Source organism: Vipera berus (assembly GCF_964194415.1).
Source record: "Vipera berus genome assembly, chromosome: 3".
In the NCBI taxonomy this organism is placed as follows: Eukaryota; Metazoa; Chordata; class Lepidosauria; order Squamata; family Viperidae; genus Vipera; species Vipera berus.
In genome coordinates this window covers 174175569-174188653 of record NC_138204.1, presented here as the reverse complement: position 1 = coordinate 174188653, position 13085 = coordinate 174175569, and the positions used below count along the sequence as shown (strand labels likewise).

Sequence of the window (13085 nt, the reverse complement as noted above, 5' to 3'; positions counted from 1 at the left end):
AGCCAGTAACATCTTTCAAATAAAAATCAATTTAAAGTTTAAAGAAAATGAGTAAAATAAGAGATTATATAACCATTTTTGCAAAATATGGCTAAAGTACAATTGCTGCATCTTTCTCCATTGGCTATGCTGGCTAGGAGCTAAAACAGTAATTTAATATTATCTGGGAGGCTATTAATTCCATACTTCCAAAAGGAATCCAGTAGCATGACTTGTCTCCTTCAAATTAGGTCCTGAAGAATTAGGAACAAAATCTTGTTCCATTAATAAAAATTCACTTGTGCAACAATTGAACGCTGACCATAAAAACAATGGGCGGGAAAAAGCTGGTAATTTTTGGCTAACAGATTGCCAGTGTAAGAAATCCAAGATTCTCCTCCTCACCACCATCATTCATCCATGCAGTTCTTTTAAAAGTATTTTTTATAAGATTCAAATTATAAATTTCCATGTTTATTAATTCATCTGAAAATGTTTAAATTCTAACAGAGTTTCAATCTGATTGCAGAGTCATTACATCTGTCAATAATGCTGGTGACCATACTCTTTGAGATAATCGTGTCATTCTGATGTTAGCAATCTTAGATATTGTTAAAAAATATGTATCTCCATACCTCTTTTTTCTAAATGAATCTAAGAAAGAATTATGTTGGAATAGGGGAAAATGTATCTTGGATTTAGTGCAAACAGCAAGAATGGAGACTCAATGAATTATTTTTAAAAATTCTTTTTAATGAAGAAATAATTCCATTCCAAAATATAGACACACAATTAAATAGTTTAATCACTTCAAAATATGTCCCCAATAGGCACACACGCACACACAAAACAATACTTAACAGCAATACAAAAAACCCCATACAATAATAGTTCTGTTTACAATACCAATGGATAATGTAAAATTTGCAGTGTGTCTGTTCAGACTGGTGTGAAATAACAGTAGTTAAAAACATCAGATGGTTAGTAGCTTCAAGATGTCATTCTTCATACTTTTTGGTTCACAAATAAATTCCTGTCTTGTCATTCAAGGCTCTGGCACTGGATTGAACCAACCTAACTGCTGCAACCCGCAGTTGTGGTATTTACAAGATATATCTACAGCAATTCCAAGGAACTTATAAGAATGGAGGAAAGTGGCTAAAGTAAAAGGCAGACATCTGTGCTAAATAATGATGCAACATTGTTTCTCATGCATATAAGAAAATACATATTATCACAACAAAGGCCACACACCTTTTAATGTAGTTTTAAAGTTAACATTACTACTTACAGAGATTCTATCCTCTCTTTTCTTTCAACATTCAAGAATCCTATTTTCACATTCTAATTCCTGCCTCTTAATGATCTTTCCATTAACAATCTACAAGGAGTTTTAGGCTATAGTAATTAGCCATGAAAAATGGCTATTTCAACCATTCCAGTAACTTTGAAGTTCACCATCCAAACATGTTTAGCAAACAAAAACTGTATGGGCTAAAACATTGGCCCATTTGAGACAAAACTCTCACTCAACTTTCTTTACATGCTTGCTTCATTGTGCATGGAAAGATATGTCTGTAACACTAGCTTTGGGCCTGGATTCCTTGGGCATGCAAGTTGATGTATATCTGAATAAGAACATCCACATAATATCCTATTCCGTTAGGAATAGACAAAATGGACAAAATAGACAGAAACAGGTGATCTGATTAAGGCCTTTGTTAGTGAAGTTTTGTGCAAGCATATCTTTATTCAAATGTTATACTCACACATTGGTTCATGGCCCAGAAGGTTGAGTTGCTCTGTTAGATCATGACAGTTTTGTTTCCCAGATGCTGGATAGAAATCAGGGGAAAGTATTGTCTATGCTGAGCCACTGTCAGCTTAACACTGATTGATGTAGCAAATTTAGGTTTTGATTTTGGAGGCAAATGAAAAAGTGCTTTAACTTGGACTTCCAGAGTATAAGAGCCTAGAGCTCTGCTTTGGGGAATCTGTGCTGAAACCAGACTGAGAGAATGGTGCATATGTTGTAATGATGGTAAGTTTTGCACAGATTTTCAAAGTTTAGACTTACACATGAGCTTTACATGCAATATGGATGTGTAAATTAAGGACTATATCAGAGAAACACAATCACTACTCTAACTGTTAGGTATCTAGCTGGATTTAGATCTTTTTCATAAAATTTTGCTTCTCTTTAGGAAATACTTGGCTGGAGTCCTGAGCTGTCAGCAAGAATTGCCAATATACTGTCTAGTATTAACTGATGTGTGCTAGGCACTAGTAGAGAGTAACCAGTTCCTGAGAGAAGGGCGTAGGAGAGGTAAGTTGTCAAAAGTTATGTATCCACCATGTGAAGATGGTAGACATTACAGGAGTAAAGAGTAATTATTGCAAAGGTGGGGTTTCTGGGGTGTCTCTATGTAAACAATTTTTAAAATAATTTTCTGCAGTTCTCTAAATGCTGTGATTTGACTACATAGAGACAATATTGAGAAAGACACAAGAAGGAAGATGCCAGGAATAACAATTATTTTGTGCATGAGTGAGAAAATAGCTAGAGTTATTTAATTCATATATCTTTGATCTGAAGCATGTCCCTTGTAGAATCAACAGAAAGATTCCTCTTTTAATTTGGACAATACAATATATAAGCAAGTTTAAGAAGTTATTGTTATTCTTTTAACAATAACTTTGGATTTACATATTTGAGCTATTCTAAATTCATGCTTAATGATAGAATTGTTGCATCATTGATAAACATTGCCCTATACACCTAACAATTTCTAAATCATTTGCTGTTTTCCTTAGGGCTAAAATTTGCTTGTAACTAATTTACTGTATAGGGAAAATAAGATTGCAAAGTATCTTTTCCATTTATAATCCTCAGGGGAGCAGCCTCCTATTATTTTTAAATAGTGTATTAAGATTTACTCAAAAGAGATACTGCTATAATTACATAAAGTGTTTTTTTTCTTTTTAGAAAGGACACATCCTCCCTCCATGTGCTTTTCATATTTAGCAGTTTACCCCATTTGGCCCCTGAAGAAAGTCTCTCTTCTCATTCCAGGAGTGTCCAGAGGGTAAGATTAAAAAAAGGCAAAATGGCAGCCATGATAATGTGATAAAAGCTCTGCCTGTTTATGTACATTGCAAGATGTGCATGGCAGCCATCTTGATTTTTTGACAATACCCTGCAAATACACCTGGCCCATTTCCAAGAATGCACACAAAACAACTGATGGTTGACTAAGGCAATGCACATTCAAAAATAAGAGAAGAAAGTAATCGCAAGCAATCTTTTAAAGCCTGTACATTTAAAGCTGAAGGCCTCAACCAACAAGATATGAAAGATGGAGATAATGTGAAAGAAAGTTCTAAAACTGCAACAAAAGAATACAATGAAGATTATACAGTTAGTTTAGGGATTTTATGGCACCTGTGGTTTATAAACAGCTTTAGTAACGAGTATTTCAAAACATAGTTCACAGTTTTAAGATCTGCACTGATTTTAAAAACTAGATTCTATATAATTTGAATGTTGTCTTTTGTATATGATTTCTATTTGGAAAGAAAATATTTACACTAACTTCTATGGCTGATTTGTTAGATTATATTTTGAAAGAAAACATTCGTTAAGTTATGTAGTAGCCCTAAGTCATAGAGATACTTCTTAGTGCATTTTGTACAAGTTTGTTTTTAAATTTTCATTTATTTTGCAGTAATATTAAAAACAAATTGCTATCCAAAGATGCAATATTGTAATATCAACATGTGTGCAATTCCTAGTAGTATCTGTAAGAATTCTGCAAGTATGTTTGGGTTCAGTATTGCAACTATAGTTCATTTTTGGGCTATAAATATGTACACACAGGAGTATATTTATTCAATGATAAATGCATCATTATACTTTTAAAATTCCCTCCATGGAAAAACAATATACAGTGTGTATGAAAATGTTCTAAAACCTCAAATTATTTGGAAATCATACTCCTAATATAAACAGTAGTCATTGTAAACTGAACAGGTTTAAAAGTATGTGCAAAGGGTTTGTATTTTGTTAGTACGGTATATCCAGTGTTCTTCATCAATAATAAGCCATGTTACATATGATGTAGCTGATATAATTTAGCTTAAAATAAAAATCATGGTTTTTTAATCTTCAAAAATAAAACACCTACAAACTAGAACTTAGCAAACAAAATAATTGTCCTACAGTCTGGAGACCTAGTTGGTTAGAGAGGCTGCACTTGATTTTTCACTTCTTCGTTGAAGCTGGCAGCCAGGCTATCTTTGTCATTAGTCTGAGTGTTGTCTTCCTCCTCTTCCTTCTTCTCCTTCCCCTCTTCAGTTTTTATATCACTTTCATTATCCATTTGACTGCAGCTTTCCTGTCAAGAAACATTTTAATACTATTTATCACATTTCATAGAAGCATACCTTCTATTTAGGCTTCCATTTAGGCACTGTGGAAATGTGGAATACTCACCATGTGAACATTCCTGATAAGTCCCCCTCACTGTTTCTCAGATTAGGCTAGCTTCCTGCAGACACCTGATTGGGTTTGTCTTAGTCACATTTTACTCTACTCTTACATTTTTAGCTCTGCATATGCTAGCTTTCAGGATAGGTTAATCCTAACTTTCTGTTCTGAATGCACAGTTAAGCATGGTTGGTGGGAGAGTAGAGTTACTGAAAAGATGTGTGTGATGACTATTCCAATTCATAGAATACCTGAATAATATCATTAAACGTTTGTGTGTATGTGTGCTATGAGTGAATCTTGACTCCCGATCCATGCATTTTCCTTAGCAGAATTTTTCAAAAGCAGTTTACCATTGTCTTCTTTCTAGGACTGAGAGAGAGTAAATTGTCCAAAATTACCCAGCTGGCTTTGTATGTAAGGCAAGATTAGAATGCCGACTTCCAGTTTCTCATCTTGTGCCTTTAACCCTTATCCCAAAATAGCTCTATATCATCAAAGTGGTATATCCATCATACCTATTATCAAGTGAACAAAAATCTATCAGATCTATAGCTCTACCCTATTCTGTTGCACACATGCACAGTATATAGATCACACACACGTTTTTGGCAATATTTCTGATTCTTTAAAAGATTTCCACAAACAATGAATGGTAGTAGACCAACAGAATGTTAACAGCACATATAGATTATGGTAGCTAGGGTTTCTTTGTTTAGGAAGGACATCACTTGAGAAAAGATGCATCATGTCATGAATTAAACTTGGGCCCCAAAAGGAGTTCCATCTGAAAAAGTTGCCCTCAAAATATCATGACTAATAAAAGTTGAAAGCCATGGAAAGATGGAAAAGTAATAGCAGGATAAGTCCTATTATCCATCTAGAAAAAATAATTGTGGCTTTAGGATTTAAATCTTGGAAACTAGCCTTCCTCAATATTATAGTACTAGATTATAGAACCACTTCCAGTACATGCTGGTTGAGAAATTTGGGGTAATATTAGTAATACACCTGGAAAATATCAGGTTGGGGATATTTTTTACATGACAAAACTCCAAGCATTATTAATAAAAATATGAAAATCCTACTAGCTTCTAAACAAGGAATGGGAACAGATCTTATGTGGCTTGGTGATATAATTTGGGACAGAAACAAAATGGAAGCCCACTCCTTATGATTAGTAGCTCCTGGGAGAAAACTGCTGTGAAGTTAGTAGATGCATTTAGAAATGGCTCTTCCTTAGCTTTCCTGCATCTTCACCCACTTTGACATTCTGGTCAGAGTTCCAGATAAAGAAATATTTTGTTTGAGGCCAGATAATTTGGATTGGCAGGCCAGATTAGACATGTATTCTGAAGGTCTTGCACATTGATAATATTTCCAGCCTGATATTCATCTAAAAAATGAAGCAGGACTTGCTATTTCTATTGCTAACAAAAAAGACAATTCAAACTTTGTCTACACATAATTCAAAGTACTAATGATTCAGCAATATTACTATTAAATAATTTCAGGTAACTTCTACTGATCTATATGAAAAGCAAGTTGTGTCTAGATTGTAGTAATCAAGAGCATTCTAGCCTTTAAAAACTATATTAATTTAAAAGAATCTGAAAATTATTTATAGTTTGATTATGTGAAATTAAGTATTTTTTAAAATAATCTTACAATTACATTAAAAGATCTTCCACAGCATTTAAAAAAGGATTAGAGTGCTAGAATTCAACCTTTTGTACTAATGTAAAATAAAGTATTAATATTCAAAATTACTCATTGTTTTTAAACAAATTCTGCCAAAAGCATTTGTCATCTGTAATTCTTTGATGGCTAACTTTTTAGATTGCACTTCATAATTTTTAACATGAGTTGTTTAAAACAAACTAGAAACACTTGAATACTATTGGCATTGACAAAATCATGATCAATAAATTTCAAAAGGCTATTTATTTGGAACAGCTTACACCCTGTAACAGTACAGGGTTGCACCATCAAACAACATCTGCCCATCCCAGGTCTTTGGAAAGGACTTGATAGGTGGAGAAAAATGCCACATCGAGTCTAAACATCTGGCTGACTCTGTGACCATCCATAATTATATTGGCTCAAAACATTCTTATGCTATGTTACAAAATATTACTTTGAAAAGTGTAGACACTAATACATGATAACCCACATGCAACTTATTTGCATCCAGAAAGTAGATTTATCAGCTAAATCAGTAAATTATAGTTTGGGGACTTATGTTTCATATCATTCTTTCCAAAGGTGTCATTCATTCCATCCAGAAGCAAAGAGTGATTGATATTACAGCTCCATAAAAACAAACCATGTTGCCTACAATCCTCTCAATAGCTTTCCCACTGCTCCATAATAGGAACATATTCTCATTTGACAGTTACAGTTAGAATTACAAAATGATTGTGGTATATTATAATGTATTGGTGAAGAGAAAATGTGGCCAACTTCTTTGCCTCCCCCCTGCCCCCATGCACTCCAATCAGCACAATTGCTGAATGAAACTGATTGATATCAGCTTTAAACCAACTTAAAACTTACTTGAGAGGAGAGTGATACAAGGATGGTTACTTATCCTTGTAAGCTGACCTGTAAAAAAGAAAGTGAAAAGAGAAAATGTGAGCAGCCAAATCAGTGCACCAATGGGACTCAAGTGAGAGGTGCCATATGAGCATGCAAGAATAGTACACACCAAGTGAAGAGGTTAACATGCAAGAAGAAACTGTGAGAAGGTTTTTGCTGCAGAAAATGCTAGAAAGGATGAAGATTCAATTTGTTCTTTTGAATAAAAATGGCTTTTGCTACAAGGGCCAACAAAAACAGAGAAAGAATATAGTCTTGTAAGTCATTTCTAAATACTTTAGGCAGTTATGGGCAATCGTTTCTCATTTGTATTTGTAACTTTTACAATATACTCTTTTAAAGGATATATACAAGTGGTCTTAAAACTACAAATTTTCAACAGCATTTAAAAGTACTTCCTAAGGTAGAGTTAATTTGCTTATTAATCAGTATTCCTTACATATAGTGAAACAGAAAACACATTCCTATATTGATCAGTGCTTCCATCTCTTTAATATTTCTTGTACATATAATCCATAATACCAATAAATAAACATAATGTAGGCAGATTATCTGTTGGTTTACTTGGAAGTGACATTTCAACAAACTATACCAAGAACTTTACACTTTAGACTGATATCTATTATGCCAAAATAATGGTAGGCAGAGATTGCTATCTTTTAAAATTACTAGAAATTTTTAAAATACCAAAAAATTACTAGAAAAATAATTTAGTTATAATTATACTGTTATAATTACAAAAGGCTATGCTGCTTGGATCCACACCTATACTATGCTGATACTTTATGACATCCTAAGGTCTTGAGAAGAACTTGGTGAATATGATGGCCTGTAGCAGCTAAACACCTGGCAGCTGTGATTGCACACTGTTGTTCATATATTTGTGAAACAGGCTGTATAATTACATCAGAGCAATTGTGCTATCAGTGACTCATATCTTCTACCACTGTTGTCAGGAGTTACGCTATTACTAGTATCTGATACAGTTTCTATGGACTTTGTGAACTAGATCACTGGTTTTTTATGTCTTTGCCCACGTTGAGAGAGCATAAGATTCCTACTACTATCAGTTTATACTAGTGGTAGCTCTCTTTGGGGGGGGAATAGAATTGAACTAACCTCCTTTGCTTACTTGCATGATAGGTAATTAGGTTTTAATTTAAAATTATTTTGCTGAAGAAAAGACATTGTATCTGAGATGATTCTGAATAAGATGAAAGTTCTACCTTTGGAGAGTGTCTTGATGGCTCATTCACACATGCAAATTACCACTTCCTTTCACAGTATAAAAATGCCAAGAATGCATGTGTGAACACCCACCTACTCTCAAAGAGATTTTGTGAAAATAGAATAGCACACTGTTGACAGAGTATGTTACTAGCATTTGTGATGGACCAACTAACAGCTTGTGAAGGTTAATGTCAGCCTATTAATTTCAGTACAAAAAGTACTTCCTGATTATTCACAGAAACATGAGTGCAACTCACTATTATTTGGAATGTACACTCTTATCACTATATTCTTCCAAAAGAAATAAAATCTAGGACAGTGAAAATTCTTTCATCTATGTAATTTTGTTGAGTTTTTATCTTAGTTTTACCTGATAAGCTTCATCTTGCAGTTTCTGCTTCAAATACTCCTCCATCTTGAGTTCATTCTCTAGTTGGCGGACAGAATCATTTTCATAGTTCTCATCATCAGCTCTAACATAAGCATCTCCATCCTCTGTAACCCTAAACACAATTATTAATAAATAGGGTTGTGCAATTACTGCCTGACCTACTTTGTACTCAGATACTCCTATCTGAAAGCAGTTAAGTTCCATCTGTTAGTCTAAATTTGCAGTGGTGGTGGTGGGCAGGCAGCGTATACAGCCCACACTGAGTCATTTATATTGTGGAATGTGAGTTTAGAAAAATGAATTATCTTTTTTCATAATTTAACTTTTGTAAAACAGATTGCCTAGGAGGGTCTTTTTGAAAATCAGAATAGAATAGAAGTGGCAGAAAAGTCAGGGAAGATTCAAGGATGTGGTAGCTTTACAGTGGCTTTTTACACTTTCACCTTGTCCTGTTCATCTGGATCACATTGATATCTGAAGCAATGACTTCAAAAGATAATTAAATTTCATTTGGTCATTTGCTATAATGTTCCATTGTGGATCAAGATCTTTCCAAGATCTCTGCATCTTATAATAAAATGTCTGAGTGGACGTGTATAATTATAGGATCACCACTATGTAACTTTGTACACAGATAGATCATACACTCAGTTCCTAAATTTACATCTAAAATCACAGCAGTATCCTGATCTTCAACAGAAAGCAGTCTGTTCTTCTCAAAGGAAATAGAAAACTGCACCCAATTTTGGCATATTTTCTGAAATGCCCCTTTGAATGGATTCAAATGATCTTACTAAAAGAGACTTGGTTATTCTTTGGTATATATTAATTATCAACAACTATCAACCTGAGTTCAAATACAAAAATCACTGCAAATTGTTTTTCTTCACAAAATTTTATGAGAGTTTTATATTGTGGTTCAAAAGTCACCCTTTATTGCCATCCTTGGCTTAATCTTTAGTTTAAAAAGCATCCCAATATTAAATGGAAACTTATTTTTAAAAGCTTTGAGTGCCCTATTGAAGTCAAGAAAAAGATAGAAATCAAAGAGAAGGCAAAACAGGATGGAGTACCCACAGGTCACTGCGAATGGTTCCAGTAGCAGCTACATTGTGAAGATATCCTGGCTTCCGGGCATGGATTTGCGCCAGGAAAGCCTTTTCAGAAGTTGGTGATGGAACAAGATCATCAAAATGAGTCCGACCAAACTCTGAATCCACATTACTTTCTGTCTCACTTCCAACTTCTGTATGAAGAAATAGGTTGGTATGATAATTATATCTTTCTCTCCTATTTCTAGCATGCTTCTTTCCTGTTTTTATTTTTAGCATACTGTACATTGCCATCTTATATTGCTAAAGAAACACCATATTGTCTACATTAAAAAACATGCAGAACTCTCACTTTTGTACAGTTCAAACTTGCCATTTATTATAACTTGCCATACACAGACAAGTAAAGCTTTGATGCCAAGTGGGGTGCCTCAGTGTACTCTGTATCCCTAAATTAATCAGGGAATATTCTAATGGCTGGGTAAGCTATTAAGCGAGGAAATAACAGCTAGTCACATCACTGGATTGCCTCCTATTACAGTACTGATGCATGAACCCATGGACAGTGTTGTTGTATAAAGAAACTAAACAGCACTGAGCTTCTGTTTAGCAAGAACACACATTGCTGCATTTGAATTCATTCAATTATCTTCAGTGAGATTTAATTTTTTAAATATTTCAGTAGCACCTGTTATTACAAGAGATACCAAGGCTATACTCTGCATAAACATAATAAGGCAAACAAACTTATTCAATAACCATAAAATTAACAAAAATCCAGGCATATAAAAAGCACTGAAAAGAAATAAATTTCAGAAATTAAAATGCTGGAATAAGAAGGAATCTTGTCCTGAAAAGACTATAAGTCTTGTCCTGAAAAGACTGTTAAACTAGTAGTTTAAAAATATTTTGCAGCACATTTTTCTACATTGCAGCTTGTCTTTAGACTATATATTAAACCAGTATAAAACACTTATGCTTTGAATCATCAGACCTGAGTTTAACTCTTTCACCAGAGAAGACATGGTATTGGTGATTGAATCAGCAGCTACCAACAAGTCATTTCTTAAATTTCTTCTTGTACCTAATCAATAAAAAAGCAAAGTGCAAAATATTTTTAGCAATATTTTGAGTTTTTTGTGTACATTTTGTACAGTTAACAAGGTAAAATAATAAATGATACAAAACTCAACTAAGAAAACAATTTAAAATGTATGAATTTTAAAAATCTGTTTAGGTAGTTTTTACAGTAGCATAATCTCTGATTACTACACATGTATTAATTTCTTTATGACCTCTGCAGAATAGATAGGTTTTAATAAGAGTAATTAGTTTGAAACTAGTATACTTTTTTTAGGTAGGCAGTGTAGTGCAATATATAGACAGCATCAGATGGGAGAAAGTTAGATTTGGGTTATAGAAAAATTTTGTCTGAATTCTGTGCTTTCTTCATGAAAAATTAAAGAGAAATTACTGATCAAACCAAGAGAATTATGCTAGAGTAGAGTAAAAAAACCTGTTGTTTTTAGTTCTAAGATGTTTTGCATTTTTAAAATTATGATAGTCTGAGATAGACAGCATGAAAATTATACCCAACAGCTTGGCCTCTGAAGTACTTGGAGCCATATTATAATAGGACCTTGGAAGCCAATGTAGAAGCCTCCGGACTGTCGAGCAGTTGGCACAAGGAACAATAACTACAAAGCACAGCTTACAATAGCACATTATAAATAAATACAATTGCTATTGTCTGAGAATAAAATGCATCTATAAGTACATTTGCCAATAAAAGGTGCTGTATCTGTTGCAGATAATTTAGAAAGCGGGACATTACATTGGAAGAATTTTTTTCTCCTATTATTTTATTATGCAGCAATAAAAACTAATGTTATTTTTTCATTTCTGCTCCAGCCTGTCATGAATTTTCCTCTGATGCTGCTTGTCCCAAACACAAGCTCTGAATTACTTGATTATTTCTTTTTAAGAAAAACTCTTTTCAGAGTTTTTAATACATGGGTGTCAAACTCACCGCGTCACGTGACATGTCGCGACGTATCGTGATTTTTTTTGCATTGCTGGAGATGGGGTGGGTGTGGCCTCTGCAACTTTGACACCCCTGGTTTAATAGATATGCCATGAGGAAAGAAGCTATGGATTATCAATTTTTCGACAGAGGACGGTTTGTACCATTACCTTGCGCAAAAGCTTCTTGCACATCTCCTCCCACCCCTGTCAGAGAATCTTGTGGTGTGTGGGCAGGAGTTGAACTGGCAGATGCAGATCTGATAGGCATTGGAATTGGCCGACTGATCGTGTGGCTGGGAGATGAGCGAGGAGAGCCTGCCCCTTGGGTCTAGGGGGAAAAGGAAGCCATGAGTGGTTCAGGATGAAGTAGAGAAGAAGACACTTCTGCCCCACCATCTCCAATTATATCTCTGCTGTAGAAATGATCAGAATATGCCCATACTGGATAGTGTTACCATCCTGATGGAAAATGAATGGATCAATATGCTGTTAGTTCCTACAACCAAAAGTACATATGCTAAAACAGAGATGATCAGAAACATAGGGAAAAAGGATTGGTGAACTTGCTCAGAGTCTTAAAGATCACATTCACATATTAATCCCAGCTATTGCAAAAATGAATGTTTTTGATGTTTTCTTTTTCTAGTTGCCTGAAAGTTAAACAACAACAAAAAGACAAATCAAGTACTAATTATGTTTTTCTTTTGTTTTAATTATCTGGCAGCAGCAATGGAGAAAACTGTTGGACACCACACTGTTGAGTCATGACAGAAGAGGTACTGAATTCTTATGTTATGTTAGAACTTAGAGCTGGCTGGTGGAAGCTAGAATAACTTGGTCCAAACTTCCCAAGTAAGAGGAAGGTAAAAAAAAAAGGCAAATGTAGTAAGAAAAAAGTAAAGTTGTCACAGGGATGTTTTATTACTTTCCATGGAACTGAGTGTTTCTATGTCATCAATGGTCCCATATCTTATGTTTGTGGGAATGGAAATTAAATATGGAGTATCATGACTTTTGAACTAAAAAGCAGGCAATGCTCTATTCCAGATATCCTACTCCATACAGATGGGAGATTTTCAGGGATATACAGGGCAGAAGTCAGAATCCAGTCTAGAAACTGCCATTACCCTCTAACCCTAACCCCTAATCTATTTTAATTTAGATTCATCAAATTCACATAAGGATTACTTGTTTCCTTATCATGCACACATTTAATGAACCTTATTCATATTATATGTAGGCAATGTAGTCAGACATATGTTTACATTTACTAAGAAAAGTCTCTCCCACCCATTCTCATTTATTTATTTATTTATTTATTTAT

General features: G+C 34.2%; 1 protein-coding gene across 2 annotated transcripts in view; it reads right to left on the bottom strand.

The window, feature by feature from the left end:
- Window positions 1-722: 722 nt before the first annotated feature.
- Window positions 723-13085, bottom strand: part of DTNA (dystrobrevin alpha) — a 140671-nt gene continuing 128308 nt past the window's right edge. Inside the window, exons 19-24 of one of the 2 annotated variants that reach the window (XM_081325814.1) lie at window positions 11930-12089; window positions 10731-10820; window positions 9762-9930; window positions 8664-8796; window positions 7022-7069; window positions 723-4373 (exon numbers count right to left, since the gene is read on the bottom strand). In XM_081325814.1, the coding sequence (XP_081181940.1) occupies window positions 7052-7069; window positions 8664-8796; window positions 9762-9930; window positions 10731-10820; window positions 11930-12089 (570 nt within the window). In that variant the 3' untranslated portion in view covers window positions 723-4373; window positions 7022-7051. The remainder of the gene's footprint in view (window positions 4374-7021; window positions 7070-8663; window positions 8797-9761; window positions 9931-10730; window positions 10821-11929; window positions 12090-13085) is intronic. The other variant, XM_081325813.1, reaches the window with a different exon arrangement.